The sequence below is a fragment of the Takifugu rubripes genome, chromosome 8, assembly GCF_901000725.2.
Source record: "Takifugu rubripes chromosome 8, fTakRub1.2, whole genome shotgun sequence".
In the NCBI taxonomy this organism is placed as follows: domain Eukaryota; kingdom Metazoa; phylum Chordata; class Actinopteri; order Tetraodontiformes; family Tetraodontidae; genus Takifugu; species Takifugu rubripes.
The window spans coordinates 19549829-19571587 of NC_042292.1; the positions used below are offsets into that span (position 1 = coordinate 19549829).

The following is a 21759-nucleotide window of genomic DNA, read 5'->3' on the forward strand; positions in this document are numbered from 1 at the left end:
AAGAAAGGCAGTCGAACCTTCAGACTGAATCCGCACCTTCAGGAGGGAACCCTTTGTGTTGGAGGAAGGTTAAGTCGAGCATCTATGCCAGCCGAAGCCAAGCACCCGATGCTCCTGCCTAAAGACCATCATGTGGCTTATCTGATTCTCCAGGATGCACATGAGCGACTGGGACACAGCGGACGCAATCATGTCTTGTCTCATGTACGTCAAAGATACTGGATCATCGATGCCCCCTCAACAATCCAGAAAATGCTGTCTCACTGTACTATCTGTCGAAGACAACATGGTGCATCAGGCACACAAATGATGGCGGACCTACCGAGAAATAGACTTGTACCGGATGAACCACCTTTTACCAGAAGTGGGGTGGATCTCTTTGGACCATTCAATGTAAAACGAGGAAGATCCTATGTAAAAAGATACGGAGTTATCTTTACCTGTCTTGCAAGTCGTGCAGTCCACATGGAAATGGCGACATCACTGGAAACACACTCCTTTATTCATGCTCTGCGTCGCTTCAGCGCAAGAAGGGGTCAAGTGAAGGAAATGAGATCCGACAATGGGACTAACTTTGTCGGAGCTGGACTACTTGCCTCTACTTCAGAAGAGACAGAAATGGAACCCACCCATCACGGAACTTCATCCCAGGAGATGTAGTCTTGATCATCGACGAGTCAGCACCTAGGGGATCCTGGCTGATGGGAAGGATCGTCAAGACTACAGAGGATGAGCATGGAATGGCCCGCAAGGTTCGAGTCAAGACTAAGACTAATGAGCTTGAGAGGCCAATAACAAAGCTCTGCTTACTGCAAGGAGCAGCATGAGAAGGACTGTACCTGGTTGGGTGATATTTGCTTTGTGTTACTAAAAAGAAAGACTTTCTTCAAATAGGTTGTAATTGTTTCTGCCCTAGAAAGTAATTAGGGGCCGGTATGTAGAGGCAGAAGTACAGTTTATGGTTATGCAGTTCATATTATTAAAATGTGTTAAGAAAATGCATAATTCAATAATATAAGCACAGAGAGATTTAATAGTTAATCATTTCATTTATAACTTTATAATGGTTAAAAGGGTTAAAATGTCTCATTGAATTCATGTTGTTATGTGATTTCGTATCTGTTGATAAAATTAGTGCTTCTCCTTTAAGACCACATAGAGCCAGGTGTGCCTGTTTACCCTGAGCGGGTAATCAGTGCTGGGGAGCTGGAGAAGCTTTCTTACCTCTATCTCTCTCTTTCTTCTATAAGTAATTAGTTGCAACAAGTGTGTTAGCCAGACCCAAACGTTTGGTAATTTTGTGGAAATAAACCTGGAGATTTTTATATTTTTTCTTCACTACAAACGTTTCCTGAGTGGATTTGTGGAACTACACAGCTGAGCTACAGACACCGCCGGTGGAATGCAACTTCTTGCTAGCGTTAGACAGATAAGTAAGCCACTGCTAGATCTCAAGCTAATCAAACCTCTACACTCCTCATACAGTAGGGTTAGCCATGGAGTTCCTCAAGGTTCTGTACTCGGACCAATCCTCTTCACCTTGTACATGCTTCCCTTAGGGAACATTATTCGGCAGCATGGGATCAATGTTCATTGTTATGCTGATGACACTCAGCTCTATTTATCCATGAAACCCGAGGAGACAGAGAAGTTAGTGAAGCTTCAGACCTGTCTTAAAGACATAAAGTCCTGGATGTCTTCAAATTTCCTCCTCCTTAACCCAGGAAAAACTGAGGTCATGGTGTTTGGTCCTGAAACTCTCAGGGATAGATTAGATCACATGATCACTCTAGATGGTATCTCATTAGCATCTAGTCTCTCTGTGAGGAATCTAGGAGTAACTTTTGATCAAAATCTCTCCTTCAACTCACACATTAAATTAGTCTCTAGAAGTGCCTTTTTTCACTTGAGGAACATCTCAAAGATCAGGAAGCTACTGATGCAGCCTGATGCTGAAAAGTTAGTCCATGCATTTGTTACTTCCTGGCTGTAACTCCTTATTATCAGGGGGTCCAAACAACTCTTTAAGAAGCCTCCAGCTGATCCAAAATGCTGCAGCCAGAGTTCTGACAGGTATTGACAAAAGAGATCACATGACTCCTGTAATAGCGTCTCTTCATTGGCTGCCCGTTAAATTTAGAATAATTTTTAAAACCCTTCTTTTGACCTACAAGGTCCTCAGAGGCCTAGCTCCATCCTACCTGGAGGAGCTAGTGATACCTTATCAGCCCAATAGACCGCTCCGCTCTCAGAATGCTGGTCTACTGGTGGCCCCCAGAGTCTCTAATGGGGGGCCGAGCATTTAGCTACCAGGCCCCCCTGCTATGGAACCAGCTCCCTGTCCAGGCCCCCCTGCTATGGAACCAGCTCCCTGTCCAGGTACGGGAGGCTGACTCCATCGCTACTTTAAGATCAGACTTCAAACCTCCTCTTTGATGAAGCTGATTGTTACTAATTCAGTAGTTCCAGTTACTATCATAGACAGACAGATTATCATCCTTGGGGGGTCGTCTAATCGTTAGGTCACATCTGAGTGATGCTGCTAGAGGCCGAGGCTGCTGGGGTCCAGAACCATGATCACCTGACAGGCCTCTGGTACCCCCCTGGGCCATGGTCTCCCCTCCCCTCCCCTCCCCTCCCCTCCCCTCCCCTCTCCTCTCCTCTCCTCTCCTCTCCTCTCCTCTCCTCTCCTCTCCTCTCCTCTCCTCTCCTCTCCTCTCAGAGCAGGAGCAGAAAGGAGCTGGAGGACACGTGGAACTGATTGGTTCTCCTGTCCTTCTCTGTCCTGCCCCCGAGCAGAGGATGGATCTCGAGCTGTTGGAGTGCGAGAAGCAGCAGGTTATCTCTCCAGCAGGTATCTCTCTCCTGTATTTAAGAGAATAGGAAATGCATATTATTAATGCCACAGCGGGCAAACGGCTGTAATTACACCCTGTTTATAAACACACGCCACAAGTGCACATGAACGTGGAACCACGGGAGAGTGTCAGGGTGAGGAAGCTGCCTGGAAGGGAGCTCAGCCATCAGACTTGTTTAGAGGGAAAGTTTACAGGAGACTGTTCACATCAAGATCACGTAAGCTGCCTCCGTGTTTCTGTCCTTCAGCCCTCGGGGACGGCGTTTGTCCGTGTGTGGTCATGTGGCTTCAGTCTGCGCTCTGCTCCGCGTGGCTGGAACGTCCTTCTTCTGCTTCTCGCTGACCGACGACACTCACCGTCTCCCTGTTCTCGTCAAGGTAGGACACTCGTCTCGGGGACGGCCCTGCAACTCTCCAGCCAAGATGACCTTCTGACCCGTCTGGATCTGTCTGTGCTTGGTTGCAGGAGAGCAGCAGGTTGTGGTGGAGTGACTGTTTGTGTGTTGGGGATCGTGTGTGTGTGACGTCGCTGCGTGTTTGTGCCTTGCGAGGCTGGAAAGGAAACAGCATCTTGGCTGTGACTGATCACTCTGAAATCCACACAAACTACTCACAAGGTCCTCGAGAAGACTCGCGTGCTGACCCTCAGGGGGACACGCCCCCCTCACTAGTGATGTCATGTATCGATGATGACGACACTGAAGAGTCTCAGAGAATGTTCACCAGAACCAAGCAATCCAGAATCATCAATTACCAGGTGACAATGCTGAGCTGTGATTGGCTGTCTTACATCTACCTTTGTGGTAAGCCCCACCCCCTTCTCTCAGGGCACAGTGACAGAGGTTGTGAGCGCGGGGGCAGGTTTATATGTGATGGACGGGAAGGTGGGTCTGTGCCTTGCCTATCAGCCACCCTTAAGGAGGGAGCTGAGAGCGGGGGACTCGGTGCAGGTGAGTTTCTGGATATGGTTTGCTTCTCTTTCCTGTCTCTGTCATCTTTACCTGGAGAAAGCATTGTGGGTAGGAACAACTAGAGGTTGTTTCTGCTATTAACAATTACAGGTTATTCATTTTACATGAGTTTCATATTCTCGCTGCAGATTACTCACGTCCACTTCCTGTTCCGGCCCAGTCCTGACTTTCCTCCCAGCATCCTCTGCACCTGCCTTCGTTCGACACTCAAGATCTCCTCCTTCAGCAAAGTGTCAGGGCCCCCAGCTGGCTCCAGCTGCCCCTGTGATGGGGTGTTACCACGACTGCTCTTGGAGAAAAACATGGGTATTTGTGAGTACCTGTGGGTTTGCCACCTGAGCTCCCAGCTGTCACACAGGTGAAACCACAGAGCAAATGGTCACATGGTTGCTGGGTTATGGTGACTGATTATTCTTTCTTCCTAGTCTGGTTCCCCGTATGTTGAAGCACTGTGTGTGTATGTTGTCATGGAAACTGATGGCGTTGGTCTGGAGACGAGAAAGAGTAGACAAAGAAAGGAGAAACATTTACTCTGAGATGCTGGATGAGCCTCACACCTGTCCACTGACACAGGTAGATACACCTGTGTCCTGTGTCTCTGTGTCTCTGTAGTACAGTGTTGACCCAGCTGACAGTGTCCATGTGTCTTTGGTGACAGTGTCCGTGTGTCTTTGTTGACAGTATCTGTGTGTCTTTGTTGACAGTGTCCACGTGTCTTTGTTGACAGTGTCCCTGTGTCTCTGTTGACAGGGTCTGTGTGTCTTTGTTGACAGTGTCTGTGTGTCTTTGTTGACAGTGTCCACGTGTCTTTGTTGACAGTGTCTGTGTGTCTTTGTTGACAGTGTCTGTGTGTCTTTGTTGACAGTGTCCGTGTGTCTTTGTTGACAGTGTCCGTGTGTCTTTGTTGACAGTGTCCGTGTGTCTTTGTTGACAGTGTCCGTGTGTCTTTGTTGACAGTGTCTTTGTTGACAGTGTCCGTGTGTCTTTGTTGACAGTGTCCGTGTGTCTTTGTTGACAGTGTCCGTGTGTCTTTGTTGACAGTGTCCCTGTGTCTTTGTTGACAGTGTCCGTGTGTCTTTGTTGACAGTATCTGTGTGTCTTTGTTGACAGTGTCTGTGTGTCTTTGTTGACAGTGTCTGTGTGTCTTTGTTGACAGTGTCCCTGTGTGTCTTTGTTGACAGTGTTCGTGTGTCTGTGTGTCCATGTGTCTCTGTTGACAGTGTCCGTGTGTCTTTGTTGACATTGTCTGTGTGTCTTTGTTGACATTGTCCGTGTGTCTCTGTTGACAGTGTCCCTGTGTCTTTGTTGACAGTGTCCCTGTGTCTCTGTTGACAGTGTCCGTGTGTCTTTGTTGACAGTGTCCGTGTGTCTTTGTTGACAGTACCCTGTGTCTCTGTTGACAGTGTCCGTGTGTCTTTGTTGACAGTGTCTGTGTGTCTTTGTTGACAGTGTCCGTGTGTCTTTGTTGACAGTGTCTGTGTGTCTTTGTTGACAGTATCTGTGTGTCTTTGTTGACAGTGTCTGTGTGTCTTTGTTGACAGTGTCCCTGTGTCTTTGTTGACAGTGTCTGTGTGTCTCTGTTGACAGTGTCCGTGTGTCTTTGTTGACAGTGTCTGTGTGTCTTTGTTGACAGTGTCCGTGTGTCTTTGTTGACAGTGTTCGTGTGTCTGTGTGTCCACGTGTCTTTGTTGACAGTATCTGTGTGTCTTTGTTGACAGTGTCCATGTGTCTGTGTATCTTTATTGACAGTGTCCATGTGTCTGTGTATCTTTGGTGACAGTGTCCATGTATCTGTGTGTCCTTATTGACAGTGTCCGTGTGTCTGTGTGTCCACGTGTCTTCAGCAGCTGTGCTCTGTCTCCCTCTCAGTCCTGTTCCGGTCCTCGGTGCTGCTCCAGCTCATCGGTTTTTCAGTCCAAAGCAAAGTGAGACCTGTTCCTGGACGGGTTCTGTCCACCTTCCCCAGAGAACTGTCCTGTTGTTCGGATGATCAGTAACTACAGCAGGAAGTACCATCATGAACTGTGGACCCGTGCACACCCGTCAGATGGTGAACACTCCCCACGACTGGTGGGGAGTGTTCACCATGACGACCGTGCTGCTGCTCTGGTCCTACAGTCGGTGGATCACATCATGTTCTCGTGGTTCTGAATCTGAACCAGTGGAGCCGGTTTAGGGTCTTGGTCTGACTTCATTCTCTCTGGATCATCAGGCTGGTGCTGGATGACGGGACAGGTGAGGCTCACGTCTGGGTCTCAGGTGCTCTGGTCCGTCCCCTGCTGGGACTGAACGATCGTCAGTGGGAGGGGCTTCAGAGAGCGCTCCGAGTCAGGGGCCAGGTGGAGGTGTACCCCTGGGGCCAGAGCTTGGTGCGTACCACTTCCTGTGTGACCCCAGAGCACCGGCGTGTGTGTTCATGCGTGTGTATTTTCCAGGTGTGTGCCGACGCTCTCCTGCACTTCCTGTTGTGTGTGTGCAGCAGTAAAGTTGTGTGTCGCCAGCTCGCGCTCACCTGCAGGAGACACAACAGACAGAGATCAGAAGGTAACGATGGTATACAAACTCCGACCCTCTTCGCTCGTTGCCATGGAGATGATGCTCATGTTGTTTATCCATTTAGCTGATGACATCACAGGTGACGTCTCCTCTGTTGGACAGTGATGTTCCGCTCTTGTCCACGAGGGGGAGCTCTAACCTTTAGGAGCTGTAGAACCTGACAGTCACGGGTTCTGTGCCGCGTTCTTAAAGAACAACTTTTATCGTTTCAGAATCAAAGAGGTTCAGTCGAGGAGATCGAGATTTCCTGACCAGGTTGACTCCGCCCCTCCAGCTCACCTGTCTGCACATCAACACACCCTGAGTTCCCCTGTTCATCTGCAGTGTGACACAATTTCATGCTTCATTTGGGAGTTTCTGTAAGAGACATTTTAATAGAACTATTTATTCTAGAAGAACAATTTCAGCTTGTTCTAACTTCCAGGAAGCTCTTTATATTATCACGGTGAGCAGAAACTGTCCTGGGAGAGCTGATGGACCTGTCGCTGGTTATTGGCTCATGTTTGTGTGTCACACATGTCAAACATGATCATGTAAAGGGAAAATCACTGGAAATGTAAAGATCAAACTGTTTCATTGGCTTCAACACAAATTCTAAACATGTGATTTATGTATAAGCTAGCCTAGCTTAGCTTTGTTCCACCGTTTCCTGTCAGCTACTGGAGGTCGTTTGAGCCACCGAAGAACAAGATGGTGATAATGTCAGGGTGCAAGTTTGGACCTGCTGCCCAGCAGGTGGCGCACCAGCGTCTCTGGTGACGGCTGGTCGTCCTCAATGTTCTGTTGCCCAGCGACGGATGATAAAATAAACGGCTGCTTCGTGATTGGCTCTAAAATTAGCATGCGCGGCCACATGGTCGTGTTATTAATATTTATTTTCTTTTTGTTGTCAACACGTTTGCATTTATTCGTGCAACTCTGCACAATAACAATATAACACGGTTTTATTTCTAATGTAGTGAATCTTTTCCTGATAACACGTTGCTTGTGTGCGTGTAAACCTTTTATCGAAGGCGTCTGGCCTGTAGGGGGCGTCGTGGCGCCTCCTCCTCCCCTGGTGTTCAGCACCAAACTGCTGCTGCTGGATACTGATGACGCCTCGGCAGCTCGGCCTCTGATTGGCTGCTGGCTGAAGAGGAAGTGAAAGACGACTGTTGGGACTTTCCAGAGATGCTGCGTTCAGGTGTCCAGACAAGAAAGAACTGCTCCGACGCTTTCATCACACACACACGCACACACACACACACACACACACACACACGCACACACACACACTCGGAATAAACGAGTTTAACCAAATGACTCTAAAATGAAAGTATTGTTGGCTGATGTGTCAGCGGGATTCTTGTTGACTCCATGTTTGACAGATGAGCCTCGGTTCTGCTGCAGTTCTGTTTCTCTTCAAACAGAATGTTTTTAATTCAAACTAATGTGGTCTCATTGTTCCATGCAACAATCTTCACATGATCTTCCTGCATGTCTTCATCAGTAACATCATTTATGGTCGCTGGTCTCCTGCTTCTCCTGATCATTAATGTGACAGACACCTTTCATTTCCTCTAAATGGATCTGGGTTCCTTCAGCTTTATCTCCACTGACTGTTGAACCCTGATCTGGTTCCTGTTTCCACCAGTTTTTGCTAATCGGGCCTTTACACAGACCAGGGACCGATCTAGAAAAGTACAAACACTCAACAAGTCCATGAAGGGCTTAATCTTGTGTGTGTGTGTGTGTGTGTGTGTGTGTGTGTTCATCCAAGAAGATTTTAAGAGGGATCTCAAAGGGATCAAAGCCAGAACGAATGTGGGCATGAATACGATCCTCTCCCAGCACGAGGCTGCGCTGTGATTGGTCGACCTCCAATCAGAATCTGTTGTTACATAATGAGAAAACAACGTCTCTAAGTTAGCATTTTCTATCATGAAATCTTGTTTTTCTTTGATTTTATTTGAATAACGTGAACAGTCTCATTTACTTTCTATCATTTGTTCTGGGAATATTAATGTCAGATTAAAGAATTTGGGATTATGAGCTATTTTCCAGAATAAACTAATCTATAAAACGGAGGTACGACTTTATCAATTAATCAATCTTTATTCATACGTCTCCTGTAATATAAATACTAATCACAGAACGGCTAGCGAGAATGCTACAGTACCTTTAGCATGTGAAGCTACATCATGCTAACGAAGAAAAACAGCAGTTTTGGTAGAGCGCCATCTGAACAGGCTCCGCCCCCTGATGGCAGCATGAGTCCAAGAGTTTCTGCTGAGGTTCCTGGAGCATCAGCTGACACCAGACTTGTTCCTTCTCTTTGGATCAGGTTCTTCAGGTTCTGCTCATGTTCACATCTTCCGTGTTGGTGCTTTCAGAAGCTTCAGATGAAATTTCTCATTTAAACCTGTTTATTTACATTTATTTCCAACGGGATCATCGTCAGCTCTGAATGTTTGACTGAAATACCAATAAATCAAGGCACCAACACTAAATACTCAGTATTCTGGAACAAATGTGTTTACTTTCTGTTCAATCTGAATTAAAACTTTTCATCCCTCACTGAAATCTAAAATAATAAAATTTCTCCAGATTAAATGAAAGTTTTTAAACTTTACTTACTCCACAGATTTAATAAAAATAAAATTATTCCTAAAAAGAAGTATTGATGACTGAGCTGATATCAGGTTCTGTGAGCTGCAGCCTTTACCTGGTTATTGATGATGTCACCACAGCTCTGCTCTCTGATTGGCTGCTCAAAGTCTGAAAGTTCAACAACAGCCGAGTTTCTGTCAGACTTCCTCAGAGCGGATCAGAGTTAGACCAGATCAGAGTTAGACCGGAGCAGAGTTAGACCAGATCAGAGTTGGACCGGATCACAGTTAGACCGGATCAGAGTTAGACCAGATCACAGTTAGACCGGATCAGAGTTGGACCAGATCACAGTTAGACCAGATCACAGTTAGACCAGATCACAGTTAGACCAGATCACAGTTAGACCAGATCAGAGTTGGACCAGATCACAGTTAGACCAGATCACAGTTAGACCGGATCAGAGTTGGACCGGATCACAGTTAGACCAGATCAGAGTTAGACCGGAGCAGAGTTAGACCGGATCACAGTTAGACCAGATCACAGTTAGACCAGATCACAGTTAGACCAGACCAGCCTTGGTCACAGACTGGCTCAGCTCCACAGGTAGATGATGAAGATGCTGCTCCTCATCCTCTGCTGCGTCGTCGGTGCCTCTGCTGACAGTGAGTTTGTGTTGGACAGACAGACAGACAGACAGACAGACAGACAGACAGGCAGACAGGCAGGCAGACAGACAGACAGGCAGACAGACAGACAGGCAGGCAGACAGACAGACAGGCAGACAGACAGGCAGACTGACAGACAGACAGACAGACAGACAGACAGACAGACAGACAGGCAGGCAGGCAGACAGACAGACAGACAGACAGACAGACAGGCAGACAGGCAGGCAGACAGACAGACAGGCAGACAGACAGGCAGACTGAAGGTTGTCTTTCTCTTCTCAGGTCAACATGAAGACATTGGTATCACAGGCTGTTCAGACTTGGATGGAGAAGACATGTTTGGTCTGGATAGTGAAGAGCGTTGGTACGCAGACTTCAGTAAAGGAGAAGGAGTCTACGGCACCCCTCCGTTCATAGATCCTGTCACATTTGAAGGCTTCTACAGCCAAGCTGTGGCTGATCTGCAGACCTGTAAAACCAGCCTGGATATTACTCGTAAATCCCTCAAAGACATGCCGCCAGAGACAGGTAAAAACATGCCGTCCTCCATCTGTGACTGAATAAGTTGAAATGCATCAATATTCTACAGACAATTTAGCCACTAATGCAGTTTATGGAATCTTCTGGAATAACTGATGATGAAGATAAAATGTTCATTCTGCAGCTGAGAACAAGGTGAACTCCTACTGACGTCTGACTGATGCTTTTGTTCAGTTGCTCCCACCAGTCCAATGATCTACACCAAAGAGGAAGTCCAGCTGAGTCAGCAGAACACTCTGATCTGTTTCGTGACCGGCTTCTATCCGGCTCCCGTTAACGTCTCCTGGACCAGGAACGGAGAGCACGTGACCCAGGGGACCAGCATCAACGTTCCCTACCCCAACAAAGAGGGAACCTTCACCCAGATCTCCAGACTGGCCTTCGTCCCCCAGCAGGGAGACATTTACAGCTGCAGGGTCCAACACCCGGCGCTGAGCGGCCTGGACACCAGGATGTGGAGTGAGACGGATTATTACTGTTGTTATTACTACTGTTATTACTGTTACCGTTCAATATTATCACTGATATTATTATTATTGTTGTTATTACTACTGTTATTACTGTTACCGTTCAATATTATCACTGATATTATTATTATTGTTGTTATTACTACTGTTATTACTGTTACCGTTCAATATTATCACTGATATTATTATTATTGTTGTTATTACTACTGTTATTACTGTTACCGTTTAATATTATCACTGATATTGTTATTATTATTATTATTGCTCTTATTTAAACACAGACAGACAGGCAGGCAGGCAGGCAGACAGACAGGCAGACAGACAGGCAGACAGACAGGCAGACAGGCAGACAGGCAGGCAGGCAGGCAGGCAGACAGACAGACAGACAGACAGACAGGCAGACAGACAGGCAGACAGGCAGGCAGGCAGGCAGGCAGGCAGACAGGCAGACAGACAGACAGACAGGCAGGCAGGCAGACAGGCAGGCAGGCAGGCAGGCAGGCAGGCAGGCAGGCAGACAGACAGACAGGCAGGCAGGCAGGCAGGCAGGCAGGCAGGCAGGCAGGCAGGCAGACAGACAGACAGGCAGGCAGGCAGGCAGGCAGGCAGGCAGGCAGACAGGCAGGCAGGCAGGCAGGCAGGCAGGCAGGCAGACAGGCAGACAGGCAGGCAGACAGACAGACAGGCAGGCAGACAGACAGACAGACAGACAGACAGCTAATGTGTGTTTGCATGTCTGCAGCTGTGGAGGTGCAGCAGCCTGGAGTTGGCCCTGCAGTCTTCTGTGGTCTGGGTCTGACCTTGGGTCTCCTCGGGGTCGCTGCAGGGACCTTCTTCCTCATCAAAGGGAACGAGTGCAGATGATCCAGATGATCCAGAGGATCCAGAGGATCCAGAGGATCCAGAGGATCCCGATGTGGTGGATCTTTGTTCCCACAGCTTGTGCTCACTAAGATCACAGTCAGCTCATGTTGATAAATGCTGGATGATTTTTCTCTGATGTCTTCAAATATTAAAAACCTGAAAAGATGAGAAAGTGTTTGATTTGAAGTGAGTTCAAATGGCAGAAAAACATCAAAGGAACTTGATTTTATTGGTCACTAAAGACTGTCACTATTAATATAATAATAATAATAATAATAATAATAGTAATAATAATAATAATAATAATAATAATAATAATAACAACAATAACAATAACAACAACCATAATAATAATAATAATAATAATAATAATAATAATAATAATAATAAATACATCTAGGGGGGTTCAGGGCCAGGCAGGAGCTCCAGACCTTCTGTCAGGATGGACCCGGTTCTTCACAGGAACTCGGGTTCTTTATGAGGCCACAGGGGGCGGAGTCTAACCTGTCCTCAGGAGGCAGGAGGACACCTGGACAGGTGTTGTGTCCATCAGCACAATGGCTGGTAGAAAAAATCTACCCTTTTAAAGGTTGTCTTCTAGACGCTCTGGTCATCAAGCAGAAGCTCTATTGTTTGTTTAGGAGCTTTATTTATCATTAGAGCTCATAAAATTATTATATTTATTATTAGAACTCATAAAACGAACTCACCAGATTAAAATCGCTGGGTTGGTGAAGAAGGAGAGCTTCTGGTCACCCGGTTAAATCAGATCGAGGGATCTTAGAACCTGCAGAGGTCGTTCCAGGTGAAGCGCGAGCTGATCTCGCCAGCGGATCAGTCTGCCTGGCAACAGCTGATGAGCCGCTGACGTCAGCGCGACTTTAAATTGAGTTCCGACTCAGATCGAGTCAGTGATCGTTTCACGAGCTTCACAGCAGGATGTCTTCATCATCTCTCAGAGTCTTCCTCCTCTTCATCAGCCTGTACACGGCAGGTAAGAGCAGCTCATCGATACGCTGATCACTCATCGATACGCTGATCACTCACCGATACGCTGATCACTCACCGATACACTGATCACTCATTAATACACTGATCACTCATTAATACGCTGATCACTCACCGATACACTGATCACTCATCGATACGCTGATCACTCACCGATACACTGATCACTCATCGATACGCTGATCACTGATCGATACGCTGATCACTCACCGATACACTGATCACTCACCGATACACTGATCACTCACCGATACACTGATCACTCATCGATACGCTGATCACTGATCGATACGCTGATCACTCACCGATACACTGATCACTCATTAATACACTGATCACTCATTAATACACTGATCACTCACCGATACGCTGATCACTCATTAATACGCTGATCACTCATTAATACGCTGATCACTCACCGATACACTGATCACTCATCGATACGCTGATCACTCATTAATACGCTGATCACTCATTAATACGCTGATCACTCACCGATACGCTGATCACTCATTAATACACTGATCACTCATTGATACACTGATCACTCATTAATACGCTGATCACTCATTAATACACTGATCACTCATTAATACACTGATCACTCACCGATACACTGATCACTCATTAATACACTGATCACTCATTAATACGCTGATCACTCATTAATACACTGATCACTCATTAATACACTGATCACTCACCGATACACTGATCACTCATTAATACACTGATCACTCATTAATACACTGATCACTCATTAATACACTGATCACTCATCGATACCGACCCCTCTTCTCTCTGCAGGTGGATTTCAACTTTATTGGGTGGATCGCTGTAATTTTAACTCCACCGATCTGAAGGACATCGAATATTCCAGCTCATTTTACTACAACAAACTGATGCATGCCCGCTTCAGCAGCAGCGTGGGGAAGTTTGAGGGATTCACGAAATACGGAATGCATCAGGCGGATTACTGGAATAATATGACTTCATATCTGGAGCAGATGAGGGCTGAGAAGGAGCGAGTCTGTCAGCACAATATAAAGATCGATTACGACAACATTCTGTCAAAGTCCGGTAAGTCTGCGGCTCCTTTACAGCCCAACTCTCACATCACACTATTGATCACCGATGATCGCTTGATCATCCATGGATCCACTTGCAGCAGCAGATCGAACAGGCGAACAGCGCCACCTGGTGGTTGATCGCGGTCACTGCAGGACAATAGTTTAGATCACTGACTGCAATTTTATTCTTTTGTATTTTATGTATTTATGTGTTTTATTATTGTTATTACGTTTATGATCATTATCATCATTATTATTACTTTTAAAATAAATTTATGACTGAATGAATTTCCTCAAACTGAGAAAATATTGACTTTTGCACTGCTGAATATTTCTAAAAGTTGTCTGTATTTATTATTATTGTTGTTGTTGTTGTTATTGTTGTTACTAGGCCATTAGCTTTGCTTTGAGAAGAATCATTCTAAATGACCACCAATCCCCTCTGACCCGGTGCTCCACCTTCTTCTCTCCAGTTGAGCCCACTGTTCGAGTGCACTCGGTGGTGCCCCCTGCTGGAGGACATCCCGCCATGTTGGTCTGCAGCGTCTACGACTTCTACCCCAGATACATCAAAGTGAGCTGGCAGAGAGATGGAGAAGAGGTCAGCCAGGATGTGACCTCCACGGACGAGCTGGCGGACGGCGACTGGTTCTACCAGCTGCACTCTCACCTGGAGTACACGCCCAGGTGGGTCCGGCTCTACGGCCAGATGCAGGTCAACGACCTTGACTGACCCGGTACTGACGGCTCTGATGTGTTGGAACAGGTCTGGAGAGAAGATCTCCTGCGTGGTGGAGCACGCCAGCCTGAAAACCCGTTTGGTCAAAGACTGGGGTAACCACCTGTCTGTCTGCTCTGCTGCCTGTCTGTCTGTCTGTCTGAGACTCACCTGTCTGTCTGCTCTGCTGCCTGTCTGTCTGAGACTCACCTGTCTGTCTGCCTGTCACTCACCTGCCTGCCTGTCTGTCTCCCTGCCTGTACACTCACCTGTCTGTCTGCTGCCTGTCTGTCTGTCTGAGACTCACCTACCTGTCTGTCTGCTCTGCTGCCTGTCTGTCTGTCTGTCTCCCTGCCTGTACACTCACCTGTCTGTCCCCACCTGTCTGTCTGCTGCCTGTCTCTCTCTGCCTGCCTGCCTGCCTGTCCGTCTGAGACTCACCTGTCTGTCTGTCAGAGACTCACCTGTCTGTCTGCTGCCTGTCTCTCTCCCTGCCTGTACACTCACCTGTCTGTCCCCACCTGTCTCCCCTCAGACCCATCCATGCCTGAATCTGAGAGGAACCAGATCGCCATCGGAGCATCAGGCCTGATCCTGGGTCTGATCTTGTCTCTGGCTGGATTCATCTACTTCAAGAGAAAATCTCGAGGTCAGACCAGTTTATCCCAGTTTAGACCAGACCAGTTTAGATAGTTCAGACCAGTTTGGATGGTTCAGACCAGTTTGGCTGGTTCAGACCAGTTTGGATGGTTCAGACCAGTTTGGCTGGTTCAGACCAGTTTGGATGGTTCAGACCAGTTTGGATCGTTCAGACCAGTTTGGATGGTTCAGACCAGTTGGGTCCCTGACCCTGTTGTGTGTCTCTTTCTTTCTTTAGGGAGGATCCTGGTCCCCAATAACTGATCCTGGACATGGTCCTGGTCCTAGTCCTGGTCCTGGACCTGGTTCTGTATCCTCCTGCTGCCTGCCACCTGCTGGAGCGGCTGATGATCTGCATTCTGGTCCAGAACCTGGTTCTGGGCTGCATTTATCTGGACTGTTGAGCTTCTCTGTCATAATCAGCATTTTCTTTCTGCTCCTTCAACAAATGTGATCAATAATGTGATCAGTAATGTGATCAATAATGTGATCAATAATGTGATCAGTAATGTGATCAATAATGTGATCAGTAATGTGATCAATAACGTGATCAATAATGTGATCAGTAATGTGATCAATAATGTGATCAGTAATGTGATCAGTCAGAGCTGACAGTTTGTGTGATTGATATTTTCTAATCTTCTGATGTGATGCATTTATAACTCCAATAAACCACCTGAGAACTCTGATGTCTCATTAATAACCTGCTTATTCTGGACATTTCAGGGCTGCTGCCCCCTGGTGGCAGAAATAAAGATGTGTGATCATGAGGAATCCATCAGATTTAAAGATCATTTGAGAGGGAATCATCTCAGCAGCTCAACAATAGTGAATAAATGTGTGATTGTTGTTCAGATTTGAGGGATTATTCAGTAGATTGTTAATCTGTGATGACCAAGAGAGACAGAAATGAAGATGAGCACAAAGATTATTGCTCAATAATTTGAACATGGAAGATTCTGCTAATAACGTGGTAATAAAAGATCAATATCACATATCTCCAAACTCGGGTTTGACTCGACATCACATCAGTTTGAGTGAAAGAAACTTTGGAATCTTCCGTCGGGTAACGCATTACGTCACTTCCTGTCTCCTTAATAGTTCGTTGGTGCACGGTGCGTGTTGGATTCACTTTATTTACAATTGAATACTTGGGAAAGTCTAGTCACCTGATAACAACAGGGAAAAATAATCTATATTAAACAAATACAGGCGATTATCAGCGTTAGCATGGCCTCACCGTCTGTTTCACCCGGTGTCTTTGTCTGTTCAGCGTGTGAAATGTTTAGTTACTCCTCTGCCTCCCTTAGTGAAGGGAATAGGTGCAGAAAGTGTAGTTTATTTATGGCTATGGAGGCGAGACTTAGCGAGCTTGAGACGCGGTTCCGCAGCTTGGAGTTAGCTGGAGTTGCGTCAGGTAGCCAGGGTAAGCTAGCTGCTGCGGAGCTGCCTAGCGTAGCTACAGGTAGCGGTCCCCCGGCAGCAGCCGAGCAGCCAGCTAGCCAGGGCGGCTGGGTGACGGTTCGTAGGAAGCGTAGCCCCAAACAAAGGCCCACGGTGCACCACCAACCGCTTCCTGTGGCTAACCGCTTTTCCCAGGTGGCCTTTATAGACAATTGGAGCACTTTTTGGGGAAAACCTGGTCTGATTAGGAGAGACGGTGTCCATCCCACTCGAGATGGCGCTTCTCTCATTTCTAGTAATCTGGCTAATTTTATTAGACCCAAAGTGACCTGACAATCCAGGGTCCAGACCAGGACGCAGAGTTGTAGTCTTACACACCTCTCTGCTGCTTCCTTAGAACCCTCACCCACCAACAATAACATATTTAACACTATAGAGGTAGTCTCTGTTCCACGGTTAAAAGTTCAAGTGTCAGGTTCCCAGTTTCTGGGAACTCTTTTGCAGGGTTTCTCCTGCGGGGGGCGTGGTGGAGCCATGCCTCAGCCACAGGTGGTGCCGGGGACTGATGCACCTGCAGACTATTGTAATCAAGCCACCTATTTATGGACTGTTCTCACAGTTGGCCAGCGTTGGCGTGTTTTGTCGTTTTCGGAAAACCCCGGCTGTACCCTCCTGGACTTTTGTGAGACTGTTTCCTTCGTGGATAACTTTTGAACCCGTTATCGGATTATTGTTTTTTCTTAATCCTTCATGGACTGCTTTTGTCGTAAGTTTACATTCCCTGTTTTGATTAAGCACCGAGTCGTGGTCTCCACGCCTCTTTTTGAGTTCTATAAACTTTAATAAAGCTTCTGGGAACGATACGCCACTGTGTCCTGCCTGCTTTCGGGTCCTGATACAACCACTCGTAACATCAAGCACAGAGCAGGGGAGCGGTCAATCACCATAATCTTATTAAAATTAATACCAAAGTACAAGTTGGAGAAACTAATATCACAATTAAGTGTGGACTGTTAAATATTAGATCTCTTTTGTGTAAATCCCTGTTAGTGCACGACCTGATAGCGGATCATCACATTGTTGTCTGTGTAGATTCTCAATCACCCAGGTCATCATATCCAAGGTAGTTTTCTCTGTCAACTGGACTGTTTCTTCTCTTGAAGACGTTTCTCCTTCTATCCAGAAGGCTTCTTCAGTTCTGAACTCGCTGGGGAGAGAGCTTGAAAATAGAGCCCCTGTGGACCATTAGCATGCTAATGCTCTGGGTGGTCACCTGAGAGTCGTTAGCAGGGTCGTTGGTCGGGTCGTTCACCTAGTTTCTGTTGAGGTGTCTCCCCTTTGTCTGCTGGATCCCATGGTCGTGAGTCTCCAGGTCTCCTGGAATGGTGTGAACGTTTGGTTTGTTGGTGGAAGGAGTGGAGGACTGCATTGTTGTGGGTGACAGGAAGTGCCTCAGGCCACCACCTCTGTTTAAGGATGGTTTCTCCAGTTTGACATGGATGCTTCCTTGACCCCCCCTCTCAGACCAGCGGTCTCCTCGGGCCAGTACCCGTACTGGGCTGTCCTGGAGGAGCGCCCACTCTCCTTTAGGAGTAGGTGGACCTGCTGAGTCCTGACCTGAAGAGGTGGCGCGTCTGTGTTGTGCCGTTCTTCTGTGGAGAGGTTGTTGGGTTTCCCCAATGTTCCTCACGTTCCTCCTGGTGCTGCACAGCATAAACAACATTACTTTGTTTGGGTCTTGGTGTCTTGTCCTTCGGGTGGACCAGCCTCTGTCTGAGAGTGTTGCTGGGTTTGAAATGAACCGGTGTGTCGTGTTTCTGGAGGATCCTCCTAAACTTCTCCGAGACTCCAGACAGGTAGGGGATGGAAACGCTGTGGCGTTTGTTTCTCTCCTCCTCTCCTTTGCTGAGGTCTCGTTTTCTTGAGGTTTTGGTGAAGGCCCAGTCTGGGTAGCCACATGTTTTGAGAGCTGTCTTAATGTGGTCCTGGTCCTTCTTCCTGCCTTGGGATGTGGTGGGTATTTCTCTGGCCCGGTGTTGGAGAGTTCTGATCACTCCCAACTTGTGTTCCAGTGGGTGGTGAGAGTCAAACTGGAGGTACTGGTCGGTATGTGTAGGTTTCCTGCAGACTTCGACGGTGAGATTTCTGTCCTCAGTGATCTTGACTGCACAGTCCAGAAAGGCCAGACTGTTTCCTTTTACATCTTCCCGGGTGAATTTTACATGCTCGTCTGTTTTGAGGTGATCGGAGAACGCTTCCAATTCTTGTGTTCTTTGTTCCTGAGGTTCCTGAGCGCCCTGATGTTAGCGGTTCTGTGCCTTCTGGGCCGACGCCGGCCTGGTTCTCTCTGCCCAGCGGTCTGGTTTCACCTCTTCCTGCATCACTCCAGTAACCTGGAGCCCCCCAACGCACCATCTGAAGAACCAGGACCAAACTGCATCGTCTGCATATTCGCTCAGTTGTTTCTTTCCAGTGTTGGATCGCAATACCTCCCGTATTGTAGCTGCTAATCCGCGTGTTCTTTGAATGAAGACTTCGAGAAGAAAAGTACCAATTTCAAAATGTATTTAACAATAGAACCAATTCCAGATACAAATATTACAGAGCTCTGGGCCAGTTCATAACCCTAGCAACAACAGAGTCAATTGCCAGGGCACGAAGTCTGACCACCTAACTGTCCCTGGGCCCAGTCCTTTATAGTCACACACATGTAAATTCACAATGTCCATGCAATCCAATCCAGATCCCCTGCTGGGATGGCCTCGTCCTCTTCCTCCAGTCCCATGCGGTGTTGGTAGAGTTCTTCTTTTCCATTGTTTTCCCAGGTAGCCAGATCCCATTCTTCATGCAAATGTGATCATCAACCCCCCTGATGTCGCATTTACAATGAGTGTTTGACACCCCCTGCCTGACTGGCTCCTGAGATAACAATAGAACAAACAACAATCCTGCAACTGGAATGTCTCTGTTTTTATTACATTTACCAATGAGTCTACCTTGCCTAACTTCTAAGGGAAGACAGGAACATATGGTGAAACACATAACAAGATAAAGACAATTCTCAACACCAGCCAGGGAATCAAAACCCTCACGAGACTTTTTACTGACGTTAGCATGACGAGTTCTTCAGAGAGAACCCAGGTGACCTGTCAGCATCTGGCTGGTGGATCTTTTACTTCTTTGCTTAAAGGAAACGTAGAAACAGTCAAATCCAAACACGTGTCGTCTCAATGACGCCCAGGACCAGGGCTACCTAGCTAACTGGTAGCTTCGTAGTGGGAGCCCCACGACTGACCAGGAGGGATGGGCTCCACCCCAACCTGGCTGTCCTCATCCAGGACAAACCAGGGCCGGGGCCAGGAAGGCCAGGAGCGCCAGGAAGGCCAGGAAGGCCAAGAAGGCCAGGAAGGCCAAGAAGGCCAGGAAGGCCAGTATAACAGAGGAACACCTAAAACCAAGAAGGGCAGTGACTCCGTTCTCAACCTAAAGAGCACCACAGCTCATTGAAAGTCTGCCCACTGTTTCCTCTCCAGCCTGGAGGACATGAAGCCACAGTGTGGATCAAAACCTCTCCTTCAACTCACATTAAATTAGTCTCTAGTGCCTTTTTCCACCTGAGGAACATCACAAAGATCAGGAAGCTACTGACCCACCATGATGCTGAACAGTTAGTCCAGCATTTGTTCCTTCCAGGCTGGACTATTGTGATTCTTTATTATCAGGGGGTCCAAACAACTCTTTAAGAAGCCTCCAGTTGATCCAGAATGCTGCAGCCAGAGTTCTGACAGGTATTGACTAAAGTCCAAGAAATAACGCTGGAAAGATCAAAACAGCTGATTCAGGTGTTGGAGAACCAGGAGAAGAGACCACATTAGTCCAGTCCCTGCATTGGCTCCCTGTTCAATTTAGAGGAGAAGTGGCTCCCATCTGGATCTGGGAGGCAGACTCGGTGTTTAAAACCAGACCTAAAACCTTCCTTTTTGATAAAGCTCATAATAAAGGTGGTGACAACGCGACCATTTGCCCTCATTCCCGTGAGGAGGGTTGAGAACGCTTTCTGTCGGGGAAGCAGCGCCACCTGTCGGTCACCAGGAGGCATCGCGGGCTCTGCGATTTAAGTGGAGAAACGTCCAGAGTTTGGATGTCGAAAAACGGATCAACAACTCTTCCTTCTGACAACATCGAGGCTAATGACGTTCGCCTCATTCCTGTAATTAAAATGCGCGACACAAGAAGGTGGCCAAGGTCAGATGCGGGAGAAAGTTGCGGTTCTTCTCCGTCCAGTGAGCTGCAACAGCCCGGAACATTCCTGCGCAGCCTGCTCACTAACTGCTCATCAATGTGCGAACCCAGAAGGGAATGAGGACAATTCTGGACAATTTGGCTGCTGCAGCTCCCATAAACGGACCGCTGTCCCGGCTCTGATTGGTCCCGTCACCTGCCTTCAGGGGAAGGGGCGGGGCTAGAGCCGGAACCTGCGGAGATCGTTTCAGTTGGACCAAATGATCCTAAAAGGAATTGTTTGACTCTTTGCGTCACATCAGCTGTCGCAATGCCATTTAAAATATCTAATTAGCACCGATGATATTTGGATGAGCTGTATCTATGAAGTAAAAACAATTAACTACACAAACTACTTGCAAACAAGCGCCCTAGAAGCTTGTTTTCTTCTGGTTGCAGTTATCCTGCGTTTGTTATTGCTAAGCTAAGCTAAGCTAACTCTCTGACATTTGTCGGCATTACGGTCGTTTCCGCGCGGTGTTTGCGGGGACAGACGCAGTTTCCGGGCAGAGTGGCACCTCTGTCGTCGGAGAGCGGCTCAGCACGGGGCGGAGCTGCACGAGCCCGACGCCGCCTTCTGATTGGCTGTGTCCGAGCTCAGGCCTCGCCACGGGAACGCGCTGGCGCAGACGCGCACACACCCGCCGCGCGGCCAGGCCACTGGCCAGCCTCTGTCTCTCCCCCTTTTCTCCCCCTTTCTTTTTGTCCAAGTATCGATTTCCGGTTTAAACTTTCCACCGTAAGTCGCTTTTATCGCCCCCCCCCGCAGTCGCTCCGGACCGGACCCCCAACCGGACATTGGGCCGTGATTCCGCGACGGGCCTCGACTTTCCCTCAGACCGGGCGGTGACGTCAGCTCCGGTCACGTCGGTGAGTGTTTGAACTTCTTTGATCGTCTGGTGTTGGCGTGAAAGCGCTCCACTTCCGCTCCAGTCTGCCTGTGTTCCGGTACCGGCCGGGACACGGGCGTGAACGGACGAGCGCCTGCTGCCCAGAACTCCCACACTGGAGCGGAACTTTCCCCGGTACCGAATATTCTGCGTGTTCGCGGGTCGCCAGACTGAGGCTTTGCTCCTGGACCGGTTCTGACAGCAGCCAGAGGGTCCCGCAGAACCACTTTCTGTGAAGGT

The 21759-nt window shown here is 47.7% G+C and overlaps 3 protein-coding genes across 3 annotated transcripts; all 3 read left to right on the forward strand.

Annotated features, from left to right (window-relative positions):
- Positions 1–2826: 2826 nt before the first annotated feature.
- Positions 2827–8463, forward strand: LOC105418912 (CST complex subunit CTC1-like). Its single transcript, XM_029840046.1, has 10 exons — positions 2827–2854; positions 3106–3235; positions 3324–3614; positions 3685–3807; positions 3957–4186; positions 4254–4401; positions 5698–5753; positions 6041–6197; positions 6264–6372; positions 6597–8463. The coding sequence occupies exons 3-10, from the start codon at positions 3531–3533 to the stop codon at positions 6686–6688; spliced, it is 999 nt and encodes a 332-aa protein (XP_029695906.1). The 5' UTR covers positions 2827–2854; positions 3106–3235; positions 3324–3530; the 3' UTR covers positions 6689–8463.
- A 706-nt stretch (positions 8464–9169) lies between these two features.
- Positions 9170–11677, forward strand: LOC115250655 (H-2 class II histocompatibility antigen, A-K alpha chain-like). Its single transcript, XM_029840065.1, has 5 exons — positions 9170–9367; positions 9544–9635; positions 9921–10166; positions 10353–10637; positions 11388–11677. The coding sequence occupies exons 2-5, from the start codon at positions 9581–9583 to the stop codon at positions 11507–11509; spliced, it is 708 nt and encodes a 235-aa protein (XP_029695925.1). The 5' UTR covers positions 9170–9367; positions 9544–9580; the 3' UTR covers positions 11510–11677.
- Positions 11678–12346: 669 nt separating this feature from the next.
- Positions 12347–15633, forward strand: LOC101070334 (SLA class II histocompatibility antigen, DQ haplotype C beta chain-like). The gene is made up of 6 exons (XM_029840062.1): positions 12347–12503; positions 13325–13597; positions 14061–14274; positions 14354–14421; positions 14841–14954; positions 15183–15633. The coding sequence occupies exons 1-6, from the start codon at positions 12449–12451 to the stop codon at positions 15206–15208; spliced, it is 750 nt and encodes a 249-aa protein (XP_029695922.1). The 5' UTR covers positions 12347–12448; the 3' UTR covers positions 15209–15633.
- The last annotated feature ends 6126 nt before the right edge of the window (positions 15634–21759 follow it).

Excerpts from the sequence above, each read along its gene's own strand:
- LOC105418912 (XM_029840046.1), top strand. The coding sequence starts at position 3,531 with ATGTCATGTATCGATGATGACGACACTGAAGAGTCTCAGAGAATGTTC. Across the intron at positions 4,187-4,253 it reads AGCTCCCAGCTGTCACACAG|TCTGGTTCCCCGTATGTTGA; the intron begins GTGAAACCACAG and ends CTTTCTTCCTAG. Across the intron at positions 4,402-5,697 it reads ACACCTGTCCACTGACACAG|TCCTGTTCCGGTCCTCGGTG; the intron begins GTAGATACACCT and ends TCTCCCTCTCAG.
- LOC115250655 (XM_029840065.1), top strand. The coding sequence starts at position 9,581 with ATGATGAAGATGCTGCTCCTCATCCTCTGCTGCGTCGTCGGTGCCTCT. Across the intron at positions 9,636-9,920 it reads CGTCGGTGCCTCTGCTGACA|GTCAACATGAAGACATTGGT; the intron begins GTGAGTTTGTGT and ends TTCTCTTCTCAG. Across the intron at positions 10,638-11,387 it reads CCTGGACACCAGGATGTGGA|CTGTGGAGGTGCAGCAGCCT; the intron begins GTGAGACGGATT and ends GCATGTCTGCAG.
- LOC101070334 (XM_029840062.1), top strand. The coding sequence starts at position 12,449 with ATGTCTTCATCATCTCTCAGAGTCTTCCTCCTCTTCATCAGCCTGTAC. Across the intron at positions 14,275-14,353 it reads CACCTGGAGTACACGCCCAG|GTCTGGAGAGAAGATCTCCT; the intron begins GTGGGTCCGGCT and ends GTGTTGGAACAG. Across the intron at positions 14,422-14,840 it reads CCGTTTGGTCAAAGACTGGG|ACCCATCCATGCCTGAATCT; the intron begins GTAACCACCTGT and ends GTCTCCCCTCAG.